The sequence below is a fragment of the Hippopotamus amphibius genome, chromosome 13, assembly GCF_030028045.1.
Source record: "Hippopotamus amphibius kiboko isolate mHipAmp2 chromosome 13, mHipAmp2.hap2, whole genome shotgun sequence".
In the NCBI taxonomy this organism is placed as follows: Eukaryota; Metazoa; Chordata; class Mammalia; order Artiodactyla; family Hippopotamidae; genus Hippopotamus; species Hippopotamus amphibius.
The window spans coordinates 35,557,435-35,578,323 of NC_080198.1; the positions used below are offsets into that span (position 1 = coordinate 35,557,435).

General features: G+C 50.8%; 2 protein-coding genes across 9 annotated transcripts in view; one reads left to right on the forward strand and one right to left on the reverse strand.

Annotated features, from left to right (window-relative positions):
- NISCH (nischarin) overlaps positions 1-9,998 on the reverse strand; it is a 38,427-nt gene extending 28,429 nt beyond the window's left edge. For all 8 annotated transcript variants that reach the window (XM_057705004.1, XM_057705003.1, XM_057705002.1 and 5 more), the window contains exons 1-3: positions 9,759-9,998; positions 7,482-7,565; positions 6,605-6,787 (exon numbers count right to left, since the gene is read on the reverse strand). In XM_057705004.1, coding sequence (XP_057560987.1) covers positions 6,605-6,787; positions 7,482-7,565; positions 9,759-9,854 — 363 coding nt within the window. In that variant the 5' untranslated portion in view covers positions 9,855-9,998. The remainder of the gene's footprint in view (positions 1-6,604; positions 6,788-7,481; positions 7,566-9,758) is intronic.
- A 1,419-nt stretch (positions 9,999-11,417) lies between these two features.
- On the forward strand, positions 11,418-14,385 carry TNNC1 (troponin C1, slow skeletal and cardiac type). The gene is made up of 6 exons (XM_057705944.1): positions 11,418-11,483; positions 12,944-12,974; positions 13,194-13,340; positions 13,620-13,734; positions 13,958-14,094; positions 14,178-14,385. The coding sequence occupies exons 1-6, from the start codon at positions 11,460-11,462 to the stop codon at positions 14,207-14,209; spliced, it is 486 nt and encodes a 161-aa protein (XP_057561927.1). The 5' UTR covers positions 11,418-11,459; the 3' UTR covers positions 14,210-14,385.
- Positions 14,386-20,889: the final 6,504 nt, after the last annotated feature.

Below are 20,889 nucleotides of genomic sequence, written 5' to 3' on the forward strand. Positions count from 1 at the left end.
AGGGATTTCCTTTTAGAGCGATGGGACGGAGAAACAAGGACAAGCCTTCAGTCATATTAACAGCGAACGTGCTGGGGTCCTAATTCACGCCGGGTGACGGCCTGAGCACTCTCCACCAAGTAGTTCACTCAATCCTCCCAATGCCCTAGGCCAGGAGGCCCTTATTTTGAATCCTGTTTCATAGGTAAGCAAAATGAGGTGGAGACGTGCTGTAATTCTCAATTTTACATGGATAGAAACTAGCAAAGCCACACTCCCAAGCACTTGGCCTTGAAGCCTCTCTCTGTACACAGCTGATTGCCTCAGCATTTCAATGTTGTAACTGTGGGACTGGCAGGGCCCCGGGGGGCCCACAGCCCCACATCCTGCAGGTAATAATTGTAACTAGTTGACAGATGGCAGCCAACAGGACTTTCGTAAACAGGTCCAGATAGAGGCTGCACAATCGCTTTCGTAACTCACAGGAACACCTCTGCCACCAGGACACACAGTTCACTTGTTTATGACACTCAAAAGGCACCAGGTTGCAGGAGACAGGGTGTCCTTTTCCTGTGTTTCTCTCTGTTGCTTGTCTCTTCCTTACCCTTTATACATAGAGAACACTTTACAGGTTGTTTATATGCTGCAAACATCTTCTCCCTGTCTGTGTATGCCTCTTACCTACGTTCACACCGGTTCTCCTGACGGAGATTTGTCAAGTTTACGTTTTTCAACCTGTGATTCTTTTCCTTTGTGACTTCTGGGACCTCTTCCCCCACCCCAAGATCATAAAACTATTCCCCTATTTTCTTCTTTTAGTATTTTAAGATATCTGTTAAAAAGAAATGTGTTTATTTCATCTGCTTGAAATTCATCTTATCTATAGTAGGAGAATAACTTCCCCTTGTTCTCACAAATGAATAAAAAGCCAAAGGGAGAAAAATGAGCAAACACAGCTCCAGAGTTAAGGGGCTCAGAGTCTGGCAAGACACAGGGTCAAATGTAAAAGGACCACCAGATGGGCAGAGCAGGCTCTGAGCAGAGAGGCTCCAGCTAGTTAGAGGAGAGGCCATCGGTTCACTCCAAAATTCAACTTCAGTGTCTTGCAACAACTCAGTTACACTTTCGTTGGCTGCTGTGAAGAAAGGAAGATGAGTAAGACCTTGCAATGACCCAAAGGGTCATTTCTCTACCTACACCTTGAGAATCAAGCCCTCTCTCCAGATCAGTACTTCCCCATCCCGCCTGCAGTCCGAACCGCCTGGACAGCCTTAAAAGACACAGATTCCTGAGCGGCTCCCAGAGGCTCCCAATCCGCACCCACCTCCAGTCCCCAAGAGCAGCTTCCCAGCCTCTCCAGCCCCATTATTATCACTGGGCTCCCAGAAGGTCTCACGTGGGAAAATGGCTCCCTGTCCACCCTTAGTACCCAAGAATCCTCACCCTCAAAGTTACATTTCTTCGGGCAGCTGGTGTCAACATCAGCCCTGCTAAGGAGACAGAAGCTGAAATTTCCGGAAGACACAGAAAGCTGAGAGATAGTGCGGGCCAAGGGCTCATGCTAAGCAATGAGCATGTTTCCAGTTCTGAGCTATCTAAAAAAGCAGACCATGTAACAATTTTTCTCCCAGTTCTTGAGCCACAGGAAGTGCGCCCTGCGGCAACACTATCTACTTGGTTTCCCAGGCTGATCTTCTTCACCTTGCGAGACTCTTCATCAGACGAACAAAGAAATGCCTCAGCCCCCAAATCTAGAGCTCAGGTCTCCTCAGAGAAGCACTCTGTCTGCCTCCTCTAGACGCTGTGGCTGAACTGTGGCCCTGTGTACAAAGGGGAGCAGCCTTTAGCCTCCCCCACCCCCCGCCAGAAGGAAATGGGGGGACAGTGGGCCCCAGTCTAAGTTCCTGGAGCTTCTGCCCAGAGATCACCTGTGGGAACAGGCCCCCCCCCCCACACCCCACCCAATCCTGCTGAAGGGACCTGAAGTGCTTCAGGGTCCCACAAGTGCCTGAATTGAAATGCATTTAAAAAAAAAAAAGACATTCTTTATACTTCAAAAAATTTTCAATTAAAAAAAAAATAGCTATGTTTGAAAACTATAACACCAACCTCCAAACGAGTTACAGACCAATCAATCAGCCACCTGCCCAGACCACATGCTGGGCTGCAGCCTTAGGCAGCGGCGTGAGCTGCACACAAATGCACCATGGACTGTCAGGCTGCCGCTTGACCACGACCGTGCTGACTGAGCACGTCTGTGCGTGCGGAACCCCACCAGCCAGTGCCCCCGCAGCACAGACCTGACTCAGTGAACAAGGCCAGCCCGACGCTCCTGCCTGACACAGGCCTGAGCACAGAGTGCGTGTCAGTGGGGCATTAACAAGGGACTCAAGGACACATCACTGTGTGGTTTACACAAACACACTAAGGGCTAGGAGTCCTTTTATGACTGATTTCACGCCTGAGATGAGGCACTCTAGCAAAAGTCAGGTAAATTATGTGCGTAAAAATTCCCCACCAGGGATTCAAGCCTAATCTTTGGCTGAAGAGAGCTCCAAGACTGCAACTAAGTTGCAGAGATATCTGTTATCACTTACAGCCTCTGTAGTTTGCAACTAAAACAAATCACCAAAGGTTGCCTTTAAGATGGTAACAGTTCTAGAGTAACAATTCTATTGTATCTCCTGACTTCAAATTTCAAAAAGTGCCTCTGTTCTAGCCAACTGGTCTTAAAATAAGAAAATAATATAAATACCACAGCTGACAAGAAGTGAGTGCCTTTCCTAACTAGGACAGCTGGCACTTGCTGGGACCTGGTGAGCCCCCGCCACAGGCCCATCGCTCTTCTAGGACCCTCACCTTAACCGCACAGTCTCCTGCAATCCTCAAGGGCCGGGATCATCACTCTCCAGATCACAAGAGGAACTGGGACACAGAGAAGTTAAATGACTGCCTTGGGATAAACTGTCAGGAAGCAGCACGGCTGGGAGACAAACTCTGCTCTGCCTGCCTGTCAGACATCTTGCCTCAAAGTGGTGTATGCTGAAATTCTCTGTGGGATTCCACTTCACTGAATTTGAAGCCCTCTGCTCTAGGGATTCTGAGATGAGGTCTGTCCCTGAGGGTGCAGAAGAACCAGGGCATAGCTATCTGGAGGGAGACAGCTTAGCAGCAGGCCAGGGCTGAGGTGTGCCCTCTCACTGCAACACAGGGCTGCACTGGCGCCTGGACACCCCACCTCAGTTGGCTGGGGAGAGAAGTTGTGCTTTCCTTGTCATTAAATCCACAGTACCAAAGAATGAAATTGCACCCCAACTTCACACCATATACAAAAATTCACTCAAAATGGCTAAAAGACCCAAATACAACAGCTAAAACTATAAAACTCTTAGAAGAAAAACATAGTTGTAAACCTTTGTGACCTTCGATTAGGCAATGGTTTCTCAGACATGATACCAAAAACACAAGTGACCAGAAGGAAAAAATGAATAAACTTCATCAAAATCTAAAACTTTTATGTTTCAAAGAATCCTATCAGGAAACTGAAGAAAACCCACACAATGAGAGAAAATATCTGCATATCATATTTCTGATAAGAGTCTAATATCCAGAGTATATAAAAAACTGCTACAACTCAACAAAAATAACCTAATTTTGTGAAGTGCAAAGAATTTGAATGCTTTTCTCCAAAGATATGCAAACACCCAATAAGCATATGAAAAGAAGCTCAACATTATTAGTTATTAGCCAAATGCAAATCAAAACCACAATGAGATACCACTTTCCACCCATAAGAATGGTTACCAAGAAGTGGACAGTAACGAGTGTTGGCAAGGATGTGGGGACATAAGAATCTACCCACTGCTGGTGGGAATGTAAAACGGTGCAGCCACTATGGGAAAAAAAATCTGGCAGTTTCTCAATTATATGAGTTACCATATAACCCAGCAATTCTACTCCCAACAGAAATGAAAATACAGGTCTATACAAAAACATACGAATGTTCATAGCAGCCTTATTTACAAAAGCCAAAAAGTGGAAACCAGCTAAACATCCATTAACTGATAAATGGACAAAATGTGATGTCTCCAAACAGTCGAATATTACTCAGCCATAAAAGGATTAAAGTACTGATTTATGCTACAATATGACTGGACCTTGAGGACACTATGCTAAGTGAAAGAAGCCAGTCACAGAGTCACATATTGCATGATTTCATTTATATGAAATGTCCAGAATATGCAAATCCATACATTACAAAAGTACATTAGTGACTGCTGATGGGTACATGGTTTCTTTTTGGAGTGATGAATGTTTTATAATTAGATAATAGTGACAGGTGCATAATTTCGTTAAAATACTAAGACCCAAGGACTCATACACTTTAAAAGAGTGAATATTATGGTATGTGAATTATATCTCAAATTTTTTAAAAAATCCATACCTCAGCCAAACAGGGTTCCCTGGGTCCACCCTGTCCAATGTCAGCACCACAAGAGGTGGAGCACATTGGGAACAATTTCAGAGAGGACATTGATGGGGCAAAGGTTACCAGAAACATTCCCTAAGGGCTTCCATTCCAGCCCGTAAAAAAGGCTGACAAATCTTTTGGGCCCCTTATTCAAGTTCATTTGAAGATCGAACCTAGTAATTCTCAATCAGGTGCAATTTACCCCTCAGGTGGGATCTGACAACATGCAAAGACATTTTTGGTTGTAAAACTTGGGGGGAGGAGGGGGCTGGCGCTACTGGCATCGAGTGGGCAGAGGCCAGAGACGCTGCTCAACAGTGCACAGAGCAGCTCCCACAACAACCGTCCAGCCCAAAATGTCAACAGTGTCACAGCTGAGAAACCTTGACTTAATTTAACGATGGGTCAATCACTTTTCTAAAATCTTGGATTTATATAATCAAGGGGCCCTTTTGATAACAGTTATTTCAAATATGTTCAAGCTGCTCCAAGCAGCAGCACATGCCTCAAACCAAAACCACAGATGTGGGACAGGCCCCAGGCCTATCTCAGGCAAACCTATCACAGAAGAGCAGTCCAGGCCTTTCCACGCTCAGAGGTAGCCAGGAGACCTCCTCAAAGGCCCAGGTCTTAAGCAATGAATTATACTTTCAAAGTGCTGCTTATCAAGTTTTAAACTTAAATAGCTAATCAAAGCTTTCTTAAAGTATGACATTTCTTAAAATACTAACAACCAGTTAAATTTATCCGAAAGACTCACATAAAGAATGGACATTTTTTTTTTCACATTAGGAAAGAAAACGCAAAAAAAAAAAAAAAAGAAAAAGAAAAAAAAAGGCTACAGCAGGAAGCTACTGCTAACCACATACATTACTGGTATATACCAAACAAAATCCAAAGATATAAATACATATATATCTCCCATCTATAAATGCCACCCTTTTTCCACACGGCTCCTCCAAGCCGAGTGGCCCACTGCTAGTGCTATCACCAAATTTCCAGGCTCTACCTAACACTTCAAGAAAGGTTCAGCTGCCTTACTCTGAAGAAATCTCAAGACAGTTATTTTTTAAACAAGTTTGGTCCCTTCCTAAAAGGGCCTGAAAAGGGAGTGAGTTTTTTTCCTATCTTCATCACATGAAGAGAAAACAATTAAATATAAATTATCCAAAAACCTATCACCCAAAGACTCCTAGTATTTTGATGTATAATCTTCTAGACTTTTCCTAGACAAATGTATTCATACAATTTTTTTTTTTTTTAATAAAAATGGGACCATATCCTAATACCGTTTTCTGGCTTGCTCTTTTCATAAAGTAATATATTTATTTTCCTATGTCAACAAATCCACAGCTACACCATCGTTTTTCTAGCAGCATAATATCCAATTACATGGTTGCACCCTTTTTTTTTTTTTTAAGTCACCTTTTGTTGGGCTTCTGACTGTCTTCAGTATCTCATTATAATCCTGGAATGACTACCTTTGTACCTATATCCTTTTTCTCAGTTGCCCAACTTTTTCCCTTAGAATAAATTCTCAGAAATGAAATTGCTGGCTTTTTAATGTTTTGGTTTCACACTGCACCAAACTTCCCTCCTTGAAGTTTGACAACTCATCCTGTCACCAGCAGCCCATGACAGTTGTTCCTCCAAGAGGGAGTACAGAGCTGCTCTGAGACATACACTCCCACCGGAGGAAGCGATGGCATCCCTCACTTAGCACCTTGGACTCTGATGACGCCCTAAGATGGCAATATTCTGCCAACACAGACTGATCCCTTAATTAGCTTTGAGCTGGGAACCAACAACTCAACAATAGTCAATGCCAGGTGTCAGCTGTTTCTCATCTAACCCAATCCATTTGGATGGAAACCTAGCTCAAACACTCACAGGCCCTTTTTGCTAAACAAAACGCCTTGTGGTGGAGGAAAAACCTCTCTGTGGCCACAGCCAGTCAGTCTAATTTAAGGCAAATCCATTGATGAACATGCCCTGTCTGTACCCCAACCCCACCAGAATGCTCCTCCACCTTCTAACCTCAGGCTCCAACTCCAATCCACCTCTCCTCAAGGCTGAGGTATACAAGGATTTGCTGCCTGGAGCTATGGTGGCTGTGGGCTTGCAGGCAAAGGAGAAAACCCAAGAGGAACTTACGTAAAAGTGAAAATGCAAGAAGTGGGCCAGCACTCTGGGGGCCACATCAGGGAAGGTGGCCAGGAGTGTCTGGAGGTAGACCTCCAGATCCTTCTCCCTCTTTTCCACCAAGCTCCTGGAGTTTTTCCCAATTATCTTTTTGGGCGGAAGCAAACTTTTATCAATCTTCCTCTCTGCAACGAGCTGTAAGAAAACATAAGAATGTCAACCACAGACCAAGAGGTTCTGTAACTGTGCAAGGTCAAGGGAAGCAGCCTGTGGGTAGGTGCTTGTTTTGATTTCTACAGCCCCACCTGGCAGTAGTACCAGAATTAGTGATCAAACTAGTGCACCTGGGATTTGGCCTCAAGTTTAATTAGCACTAGAAATACCAATACAATTTCACATAAGGAATTCCATCTGGAGACCTTGAAGACATTCAGGAAAATAATACCTCAAGGCCCCTAAAACCACCATCTTCTCCAAACCAGAACAAAACACCCATGCTGCAAATGGCCCACAGAAACACAGCTCTCTCCAAACGCAAAGAGAGGAATGGAATCCTAGTCAGATATTAAAGCACAGGCTCTGGAATAGGTATAGTCAGGTGGAACAAGTTCGATCAAGCCTGTTCCCTCCCCGGGAAACTGTCCTGGCATCTCACATCCCAGCTATGACTGACAATCTTAAAACTACATTGCAAATATGCTCCTTGCAACACTGTTTCACACAAGGGCTGAACTCCCAGGATCCACCAGTTTTTTGCCAGTTACATTAATAAACCGATTTATTAATGTAACTGGCACAGACCCCGTTTTGCCCTAAAACCAATGTATGGCACAATGAGAACTTGGCCTAAAAGCCCCCAAGACACAGGACCCCAGCTCTCAAGGGTTACCTTTTCATGTAGGTCATGGAAATCACTGTAGCGATGCTTGACTGTCCACTCATGGCTGCCATCAGTGACCTGGATGATGTAAACCTAAAAGGGAAAACCGACAGCCCTTGTCCAGCCAGCAACAAGGAAAGCCTCACCCTACCCTCAGTGACAGCTGCAGGACACCCAGGCCCCCCCCACCCCCACAGGCCAAAGCTGCCCTTGCCCACCAGCCTCTGCATCTCACCCTTACTGAGCAACAGGGCCCCCTCTCAGTCTCCTCCATGGCCCTACCACTGGATCTGGGAGGCACATGGGATAAGTCTGAGCTCTATCCAAGTGAGGAACAGAAAAGGTGGCTATCAATATCAAGCCATCTCTGTAGTTTTTTAACTCCAGCCTCCATGTAATTCAAAGCCTGAGCCAACCTGAGCTGCAGGCAAGGAAGGACATTCCTTCTAAGAGAGGCAAAACAGTCAGGTTTAGCAGGACCAGCTTTTCTGCTGTAATTCTTTCCCAGGTGCTCTGACTATATGCTAGACTCAAGTCCTATTCCAACGCTTTCAGCTGGTTCATGGCTGTGATTTCTGCTGCTGTGCCAAGAGACTAAGAAGCTGATGGGAGAGCAGGGGAAAGCAGTGATAGACAATTAAGCCCTGACCAAAGATAACAGGCCATGTAGTCAAGGAAGACCTGTGTTCAAAATCTGGTTCTGCATTTCCTGGCTATGGTTTATGTATGTCACTTATATAAGCGACTGGGAGCCTTAAGTTCTCTGAGCCTCAGTTCCTCCATCTTAAAATCTGCTACGTTTAAGAATCAAAAGGTAATGCACGCAAAATGCGTTGTAAACGGCCTGACACATAGCAAGTGTTCAATCAAAGGTAGGTGTGTTAGTAATATTCAGCTCAACATCCCCCGGGGAAAAGGACACGAGACAGTACGGTCTGCCTGGATCACCAATGCCCGCCCCCCCCCCCCCCCGCCCCCCGACACCCACTCAGAGGAGGGGCTCAGCCCTGGAATAAGGAGAGCTTTCTGGAGCTAAGCCTCCAGCTGAATGCCCTGCCTGCGTGATAGCCAGTCAGCCATCAGCTCAGAGACCTCAACCCTCACCTGGATGAGGCCCCCGTGGTCCTAGAGTCCCGCCCCTCTCTGCAGCACGCAGGGAAGGGGGAGGAGAAAATAATCAACTCAGCCGAAGCCTCCAAGGAAGAGCAGCCATTTCTCCAGGGCCGGCCTGTTGCTCCAGGATCCGCCCCCAGCCCCTCTCCACAGCCTGGAAGCTTCCCTCCCCCTCTTCCCACCCAGGAAAGGAGAAAGCCAGAAAAACGACCCTAAGGAAGATGGTTAGGATGAGGGCCAAGCGGGTGGGGTGAAGGCAGGGCCAAAGCCCCCCACCTACTCCCCACCTTTCCGGAACAAAGGACAGGAGGCTGGGAGGTACTCTGCATGCCCCGACCTAGGGTCGAATGCTAGGCAGCATTCGAGGCCCATAGGCCTCGTGCCCAACCCCATCCAGACCCAGGAGGGCCTCCAACTCCATCACAGTCTGCAACTTCCCCCGTTTTCTAGCCTCCGTCTCCCCCATAGACTTGAAGTCTGCGTGGGCAGTTTGCTGCCCCAACTCACCCCCACCGTCTAAAGCCATGAAGACCCCTAAGGGTCCTGGGTCTCGGACTTTCAGCCGTGAGCCACCCCCTCAATTCCCGGTGTCTGGGCTCCATCCCTCCCCCATTCTTGTCTCTGCCTGAGCGCCAAGGCCCCAGATCCCACCTTACTTTTTGAGCAAATCTCAACTGCAATCCCAAGCCCCGAACCAGATCAAGGCCCCGCCCCCTCTCGTTCTTCACGGCCTGCAGCGCCCTGACCCTTTCCCCTGATTCTATCCATCAAAGACCCCCCCCCAATCCCCCTTCTTCGGGAGCCCCTGTCACGTCCTCCCAGGCCGGCGTCCCTCCAGACCTAGAGGATCTAGAGGGGCCTCCGCCTCAACCTGACTCCCCTCTTCCGCAGACCCTCTTTATCCCCCGATCCTCCTCAACCCTAGCCTCCTTTTCTAAACGCGTACCCTTCCCAAGCCCCCTCCCTGGGCCCCACCCCAAGACTCTCTTTCCGGACCTGCGGGGCCCAGGCCCCTTCCCCAGGTTCCGCCATCCCGGGCCCCCTCCTCAAAATCGCAGCCCGCCTACCCCCTCCTCCCCGTTGCGGGGCTCAGACGCCCTCCCCAACCCTCCCGACTCAGACTCCGGGTTCCAGCCGCCACCCCCAGTTCGGACACCCGAGCCCCCAGCACACCGTGTACGTGTCCACGAACTCAGAGCCCACGACGCGCGCCTCCTTGGCCGGCTCGGCCTCCCGCTCGGGCCCGAAGCTGCGCGTCGCCGCCGCCATGTTCCGGGCTCGGTCGCCGCCGCCGCCCGGCGCAGACTGGCAGCAGTAGGGGGCGGGGTCAGCGTCCCACCGCCCCCAGGCCCCCGCAGCCCCCCGCCCCCGCCGCGCGCGGTGCGGCCATCTTGGCCCCGCCGCCTTCTCGCTCTCCCGCCCCGCTCCGCCCCGCCCCTCACGCGTAATTGACAGCAGCCGCCAGCGGTGCGCGTGCGCAGGTCGCCGGGGACCGAGCGCTTGCGTAATCGGTACTTCTGCGGCACCGCGCGCCGCGCTCCTCGCCGCCGCGGGGAGACTGAGGCCCCAGGCCGGGACTGCTTTGCGCACTGCCGCTAGGTGCCCAGGAGTGGAGGAGCGATGGCCCCGCACCTTCCGTGCTACGCGAAGCAAGTCACTGCCACGCCCGGCCTCAGTTTCCCTCTCGGGGAAAGAGACAGTAACCACTTCTCACCTGGCTCTTAGGCTCATTCCCTGGAGGGCGCGAGAGGGTTAAGAGGGAAGGAGGATCTGATCTGTACCTGGAGCCCGAGAAGGACAGAATAACTCTGGGCTAGTTCCTAACCTCTCCAAGACTCAGAGATCTCTGTCACATGGGCTTCTAGAGAATTTAGTGGGTTAATCCATGCAGTGCCTGGCAGACAAGGCAGGGAACTGGTGTAGGCTCTGTGTGAAGGCGGTGAGGGGTTAGGTGGAAGGAAGGGATACGTGCTGGCCATTTGACACAAGACCCCCAGATGTTGTCCTACCAGAGCTCAAAATGAGAGGGCGACAGACTGGCCCTGGACCCCGGAACTACAGTCCTGGAAAGGGAATGCACAGAGAAGGAGTCCTAACTCAGGGGAAGACCCAGGTCTAGAAGAGAGAGGTGGTAACCCAACTGGAGGGGGAGAGTCTTACACAGATGAGGCATCTGTTGATGTATTTATTGAATGACTGATTGAGAACAGTCAAGCCTAGAGCTAGTACTTTTCTCCCTGGGGAGATGAGAGGTCTTGGGAATGGCTCCTCTGGCACCTTTGGCAGAAGGGGTACAGACCATACTTTCCTGAGGTAGGTCAGTGCCTTCCTTCTCCACCAGTTGCACAGAAACATACTCTGAGCTTGGCATTCAAGGCTTCTCTTAGCAGGGTCCTACACTCCTAGCCTCTTCTTCCATACTGCTGCCCCTATCTAGAGGTTTAACTTAAGGCAGGAGCTGCCAAGTCAGCCAGACCTTGAGCAAGTGGCCACCCCTCCGGGAGCCTCATTCACCTCCCTGGTTGGATAGGAGTTGAGCTGCTGTGTATAGCGGCCTGGCCTGGGGCTCACTACATTGCAGCTCGTGTCCTGTCCTGGGCTCACATCTTCATTCATTCAAAAAACCTTTCCAGAGAGTCCCCTGGGGGAATGGGGGACAGAGGGAAAGAGACCTGGTCCTTGCAGCCCTTCATCTGCTCCTTGCCCTGGGCAGAGGACACAGGGACTCAGGCCAGTGTGAGATCAGCAGAGTCAGGGTGAGGGAGTGGAGGATACTGCAGGCAGGGGTGGGCTGGGCTGGGAATGCGGCGGGGCAGGGCTATTTAAGCCCAGGGCCCCTGGCAACCCCAGCAGCCTGCCCTGTGAGCCGCCAGTATGGATGACATCTACAAGGCTGCGGTGAGGGATGGGCCTGGGCAGGGCTGTGGGGGGCCAGGCCCACTGGGGGCTCATTCAGCTCAGGATGGGGGGCAAGTTCATCCCAAGGAGATGGTGGGGACCCAGGAGCAGGCCCACGAACTTTTCAGCCCAGGCCTTCAAGGGGACAGTGGGTCTGGTGTTCCTGGGTGTGGAAGGGGTGAGCAGTTTAGGGTCTGGGGGAGCTGTTAGGGTGGTGGAGAAGGACGTTGAAGTTTTAGGGTGACCTCTAGCCCTGTTGCCAAAAGTCTGTAGTCTGTGTCACTGTCCCTTGGCCACATCTCTCTGTGTTTGTGTCTCTGGTCTCTTTCCCAGTCTCTTTCTGTCTCTTTGTTCCTCCCAAGCTCTCCCTCTGAGGCTCTGTCGCTGTTTCCCTGCCCCCCACTTTTGCCCCTCACATTCTGCTTCTCATACACTCCCAGTCCCCCACCCCCTTCAGCCCCTTGGGTGGCTGAAGATGCTGTGGAGGGTGGGACAGGGGTTGTGAGGAGGGGGCTGCAGAGCCAGAATCCTGAGCTGGAGAAGGGGCTTTGAAGTTCCAGGCAGGCAGAGAGGAACTAGGCCCTAGCCCCAGTCTGGCCTGGTAGGCTCAGAGCTCAGTGGCTTAGCCAGGGGTAAGGGCTAGAGGGTAGTCACCCCAAGTCCCTGCTGGGGCCACTGAGGGACTTCAGATGCTATTCTGTCCTGGGAAGGGGGGTGTTGACCTCCCCCCACCACAGAGACAAGGACATCTGACATAAACAGCTGTCTGCAAGGGAACCCCTCACTCAGCCCCAGGAAGTATGGCCCCAACTGTGGGCAGGGAAGGGCTGTAGCTGGCGCTGGGGGTGCCCCTGTCTATCCTGCAGGAGTCCGTGGAGCTGGGGGGGCAGTCCTCCTCCCCGTGCCCATACAAGGCCTGGCGGGGCCGGGGACTAATTTTGGCTCCTGAGGCACCAGCAGGCCAGGGGGCCAGATAACACTGCCCCACCCCCTGCATGCCAGAATCCCCAGAACAATCACCAGGTTTAACTTTGTCCCCCGTTAAAAATAGCCTAGTGGCCACCCTGGTCAGGTTACTGTGGGTGGCTTTGCCGACACCCACGCTGGTTTTATTGTCCCAACCTGAGGGACAGCTGTCTCTCAGGCCACCCAGCTTGGGTTTCAGCGGGGTGGGGGGGGCAAAAGGGCATTGAGTGGTCACTGCCTATTGTTATTCAGGGTCACCTTGGTCCTGGAGGGGGTGCCCACCTGTCACCCTGGCCCTGAGCCCAGTCTCAGTGCAGCCAGCTGGATCACCTCAGGGCTTCGGGGGCATGGAGGGAGAACTGAGGGCTTTGCTCTGTGACCGGGGGATGGTCTGCCTCTTCCTGGCTTCAGTCTTCCCACCTGTGGAATGGGTTGGTTTCCTCAACAGCAGCTAAGGCCTGAGCCTGAGTCCTGAGACCTCCTTTCCTCTCTAGGTAGAGCAGCTGACAGAAGAACAGAAAAATGGTGAGTACCCCAACACGCATGTGGGGGGACAGCAGAGCTGGGCTTGGGGAGTGTGAGGACCCCAGGTTGGAGGCCAGAGGCTGGGGTCCCTCTCCCTGTGACCTCAGAGGTCTCAGAGGGAAGTGGGCATTTTAGCAGGTGGCCCTAGGGGTTTGGCCTTCCAGGTTCTTGGCTGCTGAACCCTAGCTGCTGTTTCCCCTTCTCTCCTATTGGACACAGAGTTCAAGGCAGCCTTTGACATCTTCGTGCTGGGCGCTGAGGACGGCTGTATCAGCACCAAGGAGCTGGGCAAAGTGATGAGGATGCTGGGGCAGAACCCCACCCCTGAGGAGCTGCAGGAGATGATTGACGAGGTGGATGAGGACGGTGAGCCCCCTCGCCCCCCGCCCCGGCCCCAGACCCATAGTGCTCTCAACTTGCTGGGGACCTGAATCCTGGCTCTGCCACTTATTACTCTGTGTCCTTAAAGGAGCTGTTTAGCCTCTCTGAGCCTCAGCCAGGTCATCTATAAAATGGGCACAATGACCACACTTGCCTCACAGAGTTGCTGTGAGCACACAGTGAGAACACTGGGGTCAGGTGTCAAGGGCAGCGCCAGCCGTTCTGACCATTGCCGTCTAACGGTTGTGCCACCCACCCCCCCAGGCAGCGGCACAGTGGACTTCGATGAGTTCTTGGTCATGATGGTTCGGTGCATGAAGGATGACAGCAAAGGAAAGTCTGAGGAGGAGCTTTCTGACCTCTTCCGCATGTTTGACAAGTGAGTGTGTGACCGTTAACCTCTGACCCTGACCCAAGCAGAGCTGGGCAGAGGGGAACAATCTTGTGACCTTGGGGCCTCAGTCTCCCATTCTGTGCAATGAGGGAGTGGGATGCCCCATCTCCCAGTGGCCCTTCCCTGCTCCCCGGGGTCATGAGCAGGGCTGCCTCTTCCCCTCCCCCTGCCCCCGCCATGGGCTCTGAGGTCCTCACCCAACTGGCAGAAACGCTGATGGCTACATCGACCTGGAAGAGCTGAAGATAATGCTTCAGGCTACGGGAGAGACCATCACAGAGGACGACATTGAGGAGCTCATGAAGGATGGTGACAAGAACAACGATGGCCGCATTGACTATGACGGTGAGTGGAGGTGCACTGAGTCCCCACTGCCCATGCCCTGCCCAGCCCTCACCTCTGACCTGTGCCTGCACCTCTCTCCACAGAGTTCCTGGAGTTCATGAAGGGGGTGGAGTAGACACTGACCTTCTTCCAGAGCTGCCTGTGCCACCTTCCAACTCCAGCCAGGCCCTGGGGTTGGGGGCAGGGGGCCATGGTCCCCAGGATGTGAACTTGGGTGTGTCCTTGACCACGGGCCCTCCCTGACTACCTCCCCCAGCCCTATCCTAGGGAATGCAAATAAAGCACTGCTCCCTGGAGGCCTGGTGTCTGGCTTTCATTCCCTAATCTTCACCTGGGTTTGTTCCTGCAATGACCATTTCCTTCCCCGTCCCAGAACCACCCTTGCACACCCCTTCTGCAGGAGGGGTTAGATTAGATCAGAGACTACCACACTCCATACTCACCTGGCTCCTTTCTATAACTGCTGGTGCCCAGGTCCATCAATTCCACATCTGGAGGTGGTGGTGGCCCAGGAATCTGCATTTCACAGGCTCCTGGGGGCCATGGCTTTAGTCAGCCAGTTGGCAGCTGCGGGTCCTATACTTGGAGAGGGTAGTCACGCAGCACTGGGTCAGGCCCTGGATGCCACTTGGCACAGCAGCTGTGGTTCCTTCTCGCTTCTGGTTGGGGAGAAGCAGGGCACTGTGGGGGCTCAGCGGGCCTGAGGCTCCAGTCCACCTGCCCACTCACTTGGATTTCCTGCTGGCAACATTGACTCCCTGGGACCGAAGGGCATATCGTCTACTTTACCTGCCTTCGTCCATTTGACACATAAGGACCCTGGGGCCCAAGGAAGTCGGGGAGAGCAGAGCCACCTGACTCCCAGCAGAGGACTCTGTCTGATGGACTAGGTTCAGATGGACATGATTTCCAGTTCCCATGAACCTCACAGCGCCAGCAACCCACCTTCCCTCCCTGACAGGAAATGGGGCCATGGGGCCTGGTGGCTCTCAGCCTAGTGGGGGCACACAGGCCAGAACTACAGCTAGAAGAGTGAAACTGGCTTTGGGGAGATGGGGGACTGCAAGGAAGTGGAGGTGTCAGCAGTGTTGCTTGCAAGAGGGACAGCTGCCACAGTGCCTAGGCTTCAGCCAGAATGTCAGCAGCTGTCCGTGCTCCACCCAGCCACTCCACAACCTCCCCACGTGTGCCCCAGCCTTGGCATTCCCCAGACAGGCGCGGCATTCCAGAGACAGTCTTGGAATTCTGAAGATGCCTTAGTGGAGGCCAGAGCTGGTGGAACCTGCCTGGTCCCTGGTGAGCTTGGGGGTGGGGGAGGGGAGAGGGGTCCCCTCAGTCCTGCCCTCGGGAGCTAGAAAACTCAAGGACCTACATGTACACCCAGGAATGACGTCTCAAGAGAGGAGGCAGGACCACCAGCCAGTGTCCCATTCCAGGGTTTAGTCACATCCCTACTATGTGACCCAGCTAAGGGTTGAATGCTGGGACCCTTCCGAGGGAGGCCCAGTCCTTAATTTTGTGGAATTTATAGTCAACTCAGGAAGACAAAGAGGGAGATGAGTACAGTAAGGAAACCAGCATAGTGCTAGAATGGGGACTGGAGAGGAGATGTGGCCGGTGAGGTGGGAGAGACCCAGGGTGAGCAAAAGGCCCAAGGACCCAGGAGGGAAGGAGGGAGGCATTGAAGACAGCTGATGATCCTGGAGCTGGGGAACTTGGAGGCCCTGAGGACTTGGTCACCTGCACACGAGGATTTCACTGGAATGGTAGAATGGGAGCTCAACTAAAAAGGACCAAAGGAGTGAGGCAAGGTAAAGGGGAGGTGGCAAGTGTGGACAATACTGGTGAAGTTTTGCAACAGCTCAGGGAACAGAGAGAACACCTGGAGCTGAGGGCAGATGTGAAGTCCAGGGACACTCATTTAAGGAGGTGGGTCAGGGAGTGGCCTGTATGCTGATGGGAGCAACCTAGTGAAGCTGCAGAAGGAGTGAAGCAAGAGGCAGGGGCAGAGCTGCAGAGGGTGAGCAGTTAGTGTCTCTGCAAGTGTGTCAAGGGCCTGGTTATAGCTCTGTGACTGGACCTAAGCTGGGCAAGGAGAAAGGGGAGCTCGAGGCAGGGAGTGAAGGATTGCAGCAGGGGGGATGCTTAGCAGGAGGTGGTATCAGAGGAGGAATATTCTGAATGGAGATGCTGAAGGTCACATCCTCATTGGTGGTGACTTTGGAGGATGGATAGCTGAGGTGGGGGGAGGAGGACAAGGACCACAGAAGTCAGGGGCTCCCAGGGAATATGGGATGCTGATGGGATCGGGGAAGAAGAGGAAAGCCCCAAGAGTTGAGCCCTCTGTGAACAAAATAGGAGGATGACTGGGCCAGCTACCAAGAGGGTACACGGGGGGCAGCTAGCTGGTGCCTTAAAGAAGGGGTCACAGGTAGGAAGTCCTGTGAGATTTTCCTAATATCTCTGTTCCAGAATGAGGTTGGTGGAGGAGGGACTGAGGGCATCCATTCCTTCCAGGCATGTCCACCCCAGAATTCTAGCTGGGAGAGGCTGGGCTGCGACCCTTTATATGCCCCTCTGGGGGCACATGGTGCATGACAACACATATCACAGGTGTGTAGCCAGGGCAGACAGGCTCACACTAGCACATGCCACCATGCTCCCCGCATGCGTCATCCAGTTCTGGCTGTTTTGCTGTGTTCAGCCCTCTCCATTTCTTCTGGGCTGTGTCATCCTTTGCCTAGAGAGTGCTTCCTCCATGAAGCCTCCCTTGACTTCCTCCATCAGAAGCAAGCACTGGATGCATGTAAATCAATGACGTTAGAACACTCCCTTACACCATACACAACAATAAACTCAAAATGGCTTGAAGACTTAAAAATAAGACATGACACCATAAAACTCCTAGAAGAGAAGGTAGGCAAAACATTCTCTGACATAAATGGTAGCAATATTTTCTCAGATCAGTCTCCCAAGGCAAAAGAAATAAAAGCAAAAATAAACAAAGGGGACCTTACCAAACTTATAAGCTTTTGCACAGCAAAGGAAACCATAAACAAGCAAAAAGACAACCTGCAGACTGGGAGAAAAAATTTGCAAATGACACGACTGACAAGGGCTTAATTTCCAAAGTATACAAACAGCTCTTACAACTCAATATCAAAAAAAAAAAAACCTCGGACTTCCCAAGTGGCGCAGTGGTTAAGAATCTGCCTGCCAATGCAGGGGACATGGGTTCATTCCCTGGCCTGGGAAGACTCCACATGCCACAGAGCAACTAATCCCGTGTGCCACAGCTACTGAAGGCCATGTGCCTAGAGCCTGTGCTCCAGAACAAGAGAAGCCACCGCACTGAGAAGCCCATGCACCACAAGGAAGAGTAGCCCCCTGCTCTCCGCAACTAGAGGAAGCCCATGCGCAGCAACAAAGACCCAACGCAGCCAAAGTTAAAAAAAAATTTTTTTAGTTAAAAAAAAAAAACTCAATCAAAAAATGTGCAGAAGACCTAAATAGACATTTCTCCAAGGAAGACATACAGATGGCCAACAGGCACATGAAAAGATGTGAAACATCACTAATTATTAGAGAAATGCACATCAAAACTACAATGAGGTACCACTTCACACCAGTCAGAGTTACCATCATCAAAAAGTCTATAAATAGTGGTATATATATACAATGGAATATTAGCCATAAAAAAGAACAAAATAATGCCATTTGCAGCAACATGAATGGATCCAGAGATGTCATACTGAGTGAAGTAAGTCAGACGGAGAAAGACAAATATCATATGATATCACTTATAGGTGGAATCTAAAAAAATGGTACAAATGAACTTATTTACAAAACAGAAATAGAGTCACGGATGTAGAAAACAAACTTATGGTTACCAGAAGGGAAGTGTTGTGGAGGAGAGAGAAATTGGGAGATTGGGACTGACATAGATACACTGCTATATATAAAATAGATAACTAATAAAGACCTACTATATAGCACAGAGATTCACTTTGCTGTACAGCAGAAACTAGCACAACATTGTAAATCAACTATACTCCAATAAAAAAAAATTTTTTAAGTCTACAAATAATAAATGCTGGAGAGGGTATGGAGAAAAGGGAATTCTATACTGTTGGTGGAAATGTAAATTGGTGCAGCCACTATGGAAAACAGTATGGACGTTCCTTAAAAAACTAAAAATAGAGCTACCATTTAATCCACCAATCCCACTCTAAGGCATATATTCATAAAAGAAGAAAACTCTAATTTGAAAAGATACATGCACCCCAATGTTCAAAGCAGCACTATTTACAATAGCCAAGACATGGAAGCAACCTAACTGTCCATCGACAGGTGAATGGATAAAGAAGATGTGGCACGTATGTATGTATACATACACACACATACATATACACACAATGGAGTATTACTCAGCCATAAAAAAGAGTGAAATATTGCCATTTTCAGCAACATGGATGGACCTAGAGATTATCTCACTAAGTGAAGTAGGTCAGACAAAGATAAATATTAATCACACCACTTATAAGTGGAATCTAAAAAATAAAACAAATGAATTTATTTACAAAATAGAAACAGACTCACAGACATAGAAAAAATTATGGTTGCCAAAGGGAAAAGGGAAGGAGGGCTAAATTAGGAGTATAGGATCAACAGATTCACACTACTATATATAAAATAAACAAAAAAGAATTTACTGTATAGCACAGGGAACTATATTGAATATCTTATACTAACCTATAATGGAAAAGAATCTGAAAAAGGATATACATAAAACCAAATCACTTTGCTGTATACCTGAAAGTAACACAATATTGTAAATCAACTATACTTATGAAAAAAATGATAGTAAATAAATACATTTTAAAAATTTTTTAAAAGAAGCAATCACCGGAGCATCTCCAACTGCCCCTGCCTCTTCATATTAACGTTGCCTGGTTACTGCCTGCCATCCCAAGAGACTGTGGTTTCTGCGGGGTGGCCCTGCTGCCCATTACAGAGCCTGACAGAGCCAGCAGCTTTGGGGTGTCCTGCAGTTCCCACTTTGTCCATTAGATGGCACAAGATGTCTGTGGCTGGGCCCATTGATCCCAGACACCAAAGTCACCCCTTGGGGTCTTCTTCCCACCTGCAAGCCAGCAAGCAGAGTCCTTAATGTTTTTTCATTTTGTTTCATTTTTTTGGCCACACAGCGCGGCTTGTGGCATCTTAGTTCCCCAACCAGGAACCCGGACTCTCAACAGTGAAAGCACAGAGTCCTAACCACTGGACCGCCAGGGAATTCCCTGCAAGCAGAGATCTTTACAGAAGATCCTTACCCGCTTCCCAGACTGGGAACCAGGCCCATAGAGGAAGAGGACCCGTTCAAGGCCACACAAGTTTAGCTCCTGCCATAGGCTGCTTTTCTGCAGAGTGGAATGGGCTGCCCCCACATCCTGCTCCAGTAGACCCAGGCCTCCCCTGCAGTCACAGCTAGGGGCCTGGCTGAGCTTAGATCCCCAGGGTGAGCTGGCAGGCTGAGGAATTGTTGGGCCTCCTGCCCACAGTTGGTGGCCACATGCTGGTTGAGGGGCTGTCTGGCTCAATCTCCTGCCAGACATTGGCCCCTAGCCCGGGCTACAGGCTGAAACATCTCCCCAGGGAGATGGATGCAGAGGTGCTCCACCCTTCCAAGGGCCCAGGCTATGATTACCACCATGGCAACTGTTGCGCAAGCACCCCTCACCAGTTTATAGAGCCTGTTACACCTAAGGTGGCTGGTCCCTGGCTCTGGAAGGAGGAGACCAAGGCCCAGAGAGGGAAGGGCCTTGGCCAAGGTTCTTCAGGGGATCCAGAGGCAGGGTGCCCTCCCTGAGTAGTCCCTTGCGCAATCCCAGGTCAAGAGGCGTGTATATTTCAAGGGGAGATGGGGACAGGGAGACAGGGATCCAGGTCCCTGGGTCTTTCTCATGCTGACTCAAGAGACTGATCTGTTTTCCTTTCAGGAATGAGATAGGAAGGGAGGGTGGGGTCCCAGTACCCTCAGGAGCCTGAGAAGCAAAAGAGGGTCCCAGGAAGGGGCAGGGCTGAGCAAGATCTGTCCTCAGGCTGCTGTGTGGCCTGGGCCACACCCTTCATTCTCTGATGCCCCCAGGTTTCCTGACCACCATTTGAGGGCTCAGACTGGTCCATTTGGGGGGCCTAACTTGCAGCAGTTTTGAGAATCCTGGAAGCACCAGGATTCTGGCTCAAGGTTGAAATCTCAGCACCCAAGGCCTCAGATTCTGAGTGTAGGGGTCTGGAATGGGGTAGTGTGGCAGCTGCGGAGGGTGGAGACGGGCTGCTGTTGGGAGGAAGGGAGAGGTCTCCTCACTTGCCCTTATTCAGTCCCTCAGCCTCGTCTCCCCTCCTTGTCCCTCTTCTGTGTACTCTCCGTCCCCTGGATCAGAACTCAGAGCAGAGGGAGTGGGGGCATGAGCACCCTCCCTCCACCCTTACTCTGGAGGAACCATAGTTGTAGGGCCTACAGGCAGAAGGGAACTCTGGGAAGAACCCACCACTCACCTGGTGATGCTCTGGGCCCTGGGGATCTGGGAGGACTAGAGGACTGAGGGAGGTAGGGCACTAAGAGCTTCCCTGGCACAAGGTGAATCCTGTTCTTAGCCCAAGTGAGCTGGGATGGGACCTGGAAGGCAGACAGGAATAGGCCTGGGTGAAGGAGTCCGGACATTCATCTGTTGCCAATTTCAGATCTGTGAAGTGTGGCAGACCTCAAGCCCCCATCCAAAGCACAGAGCCCCT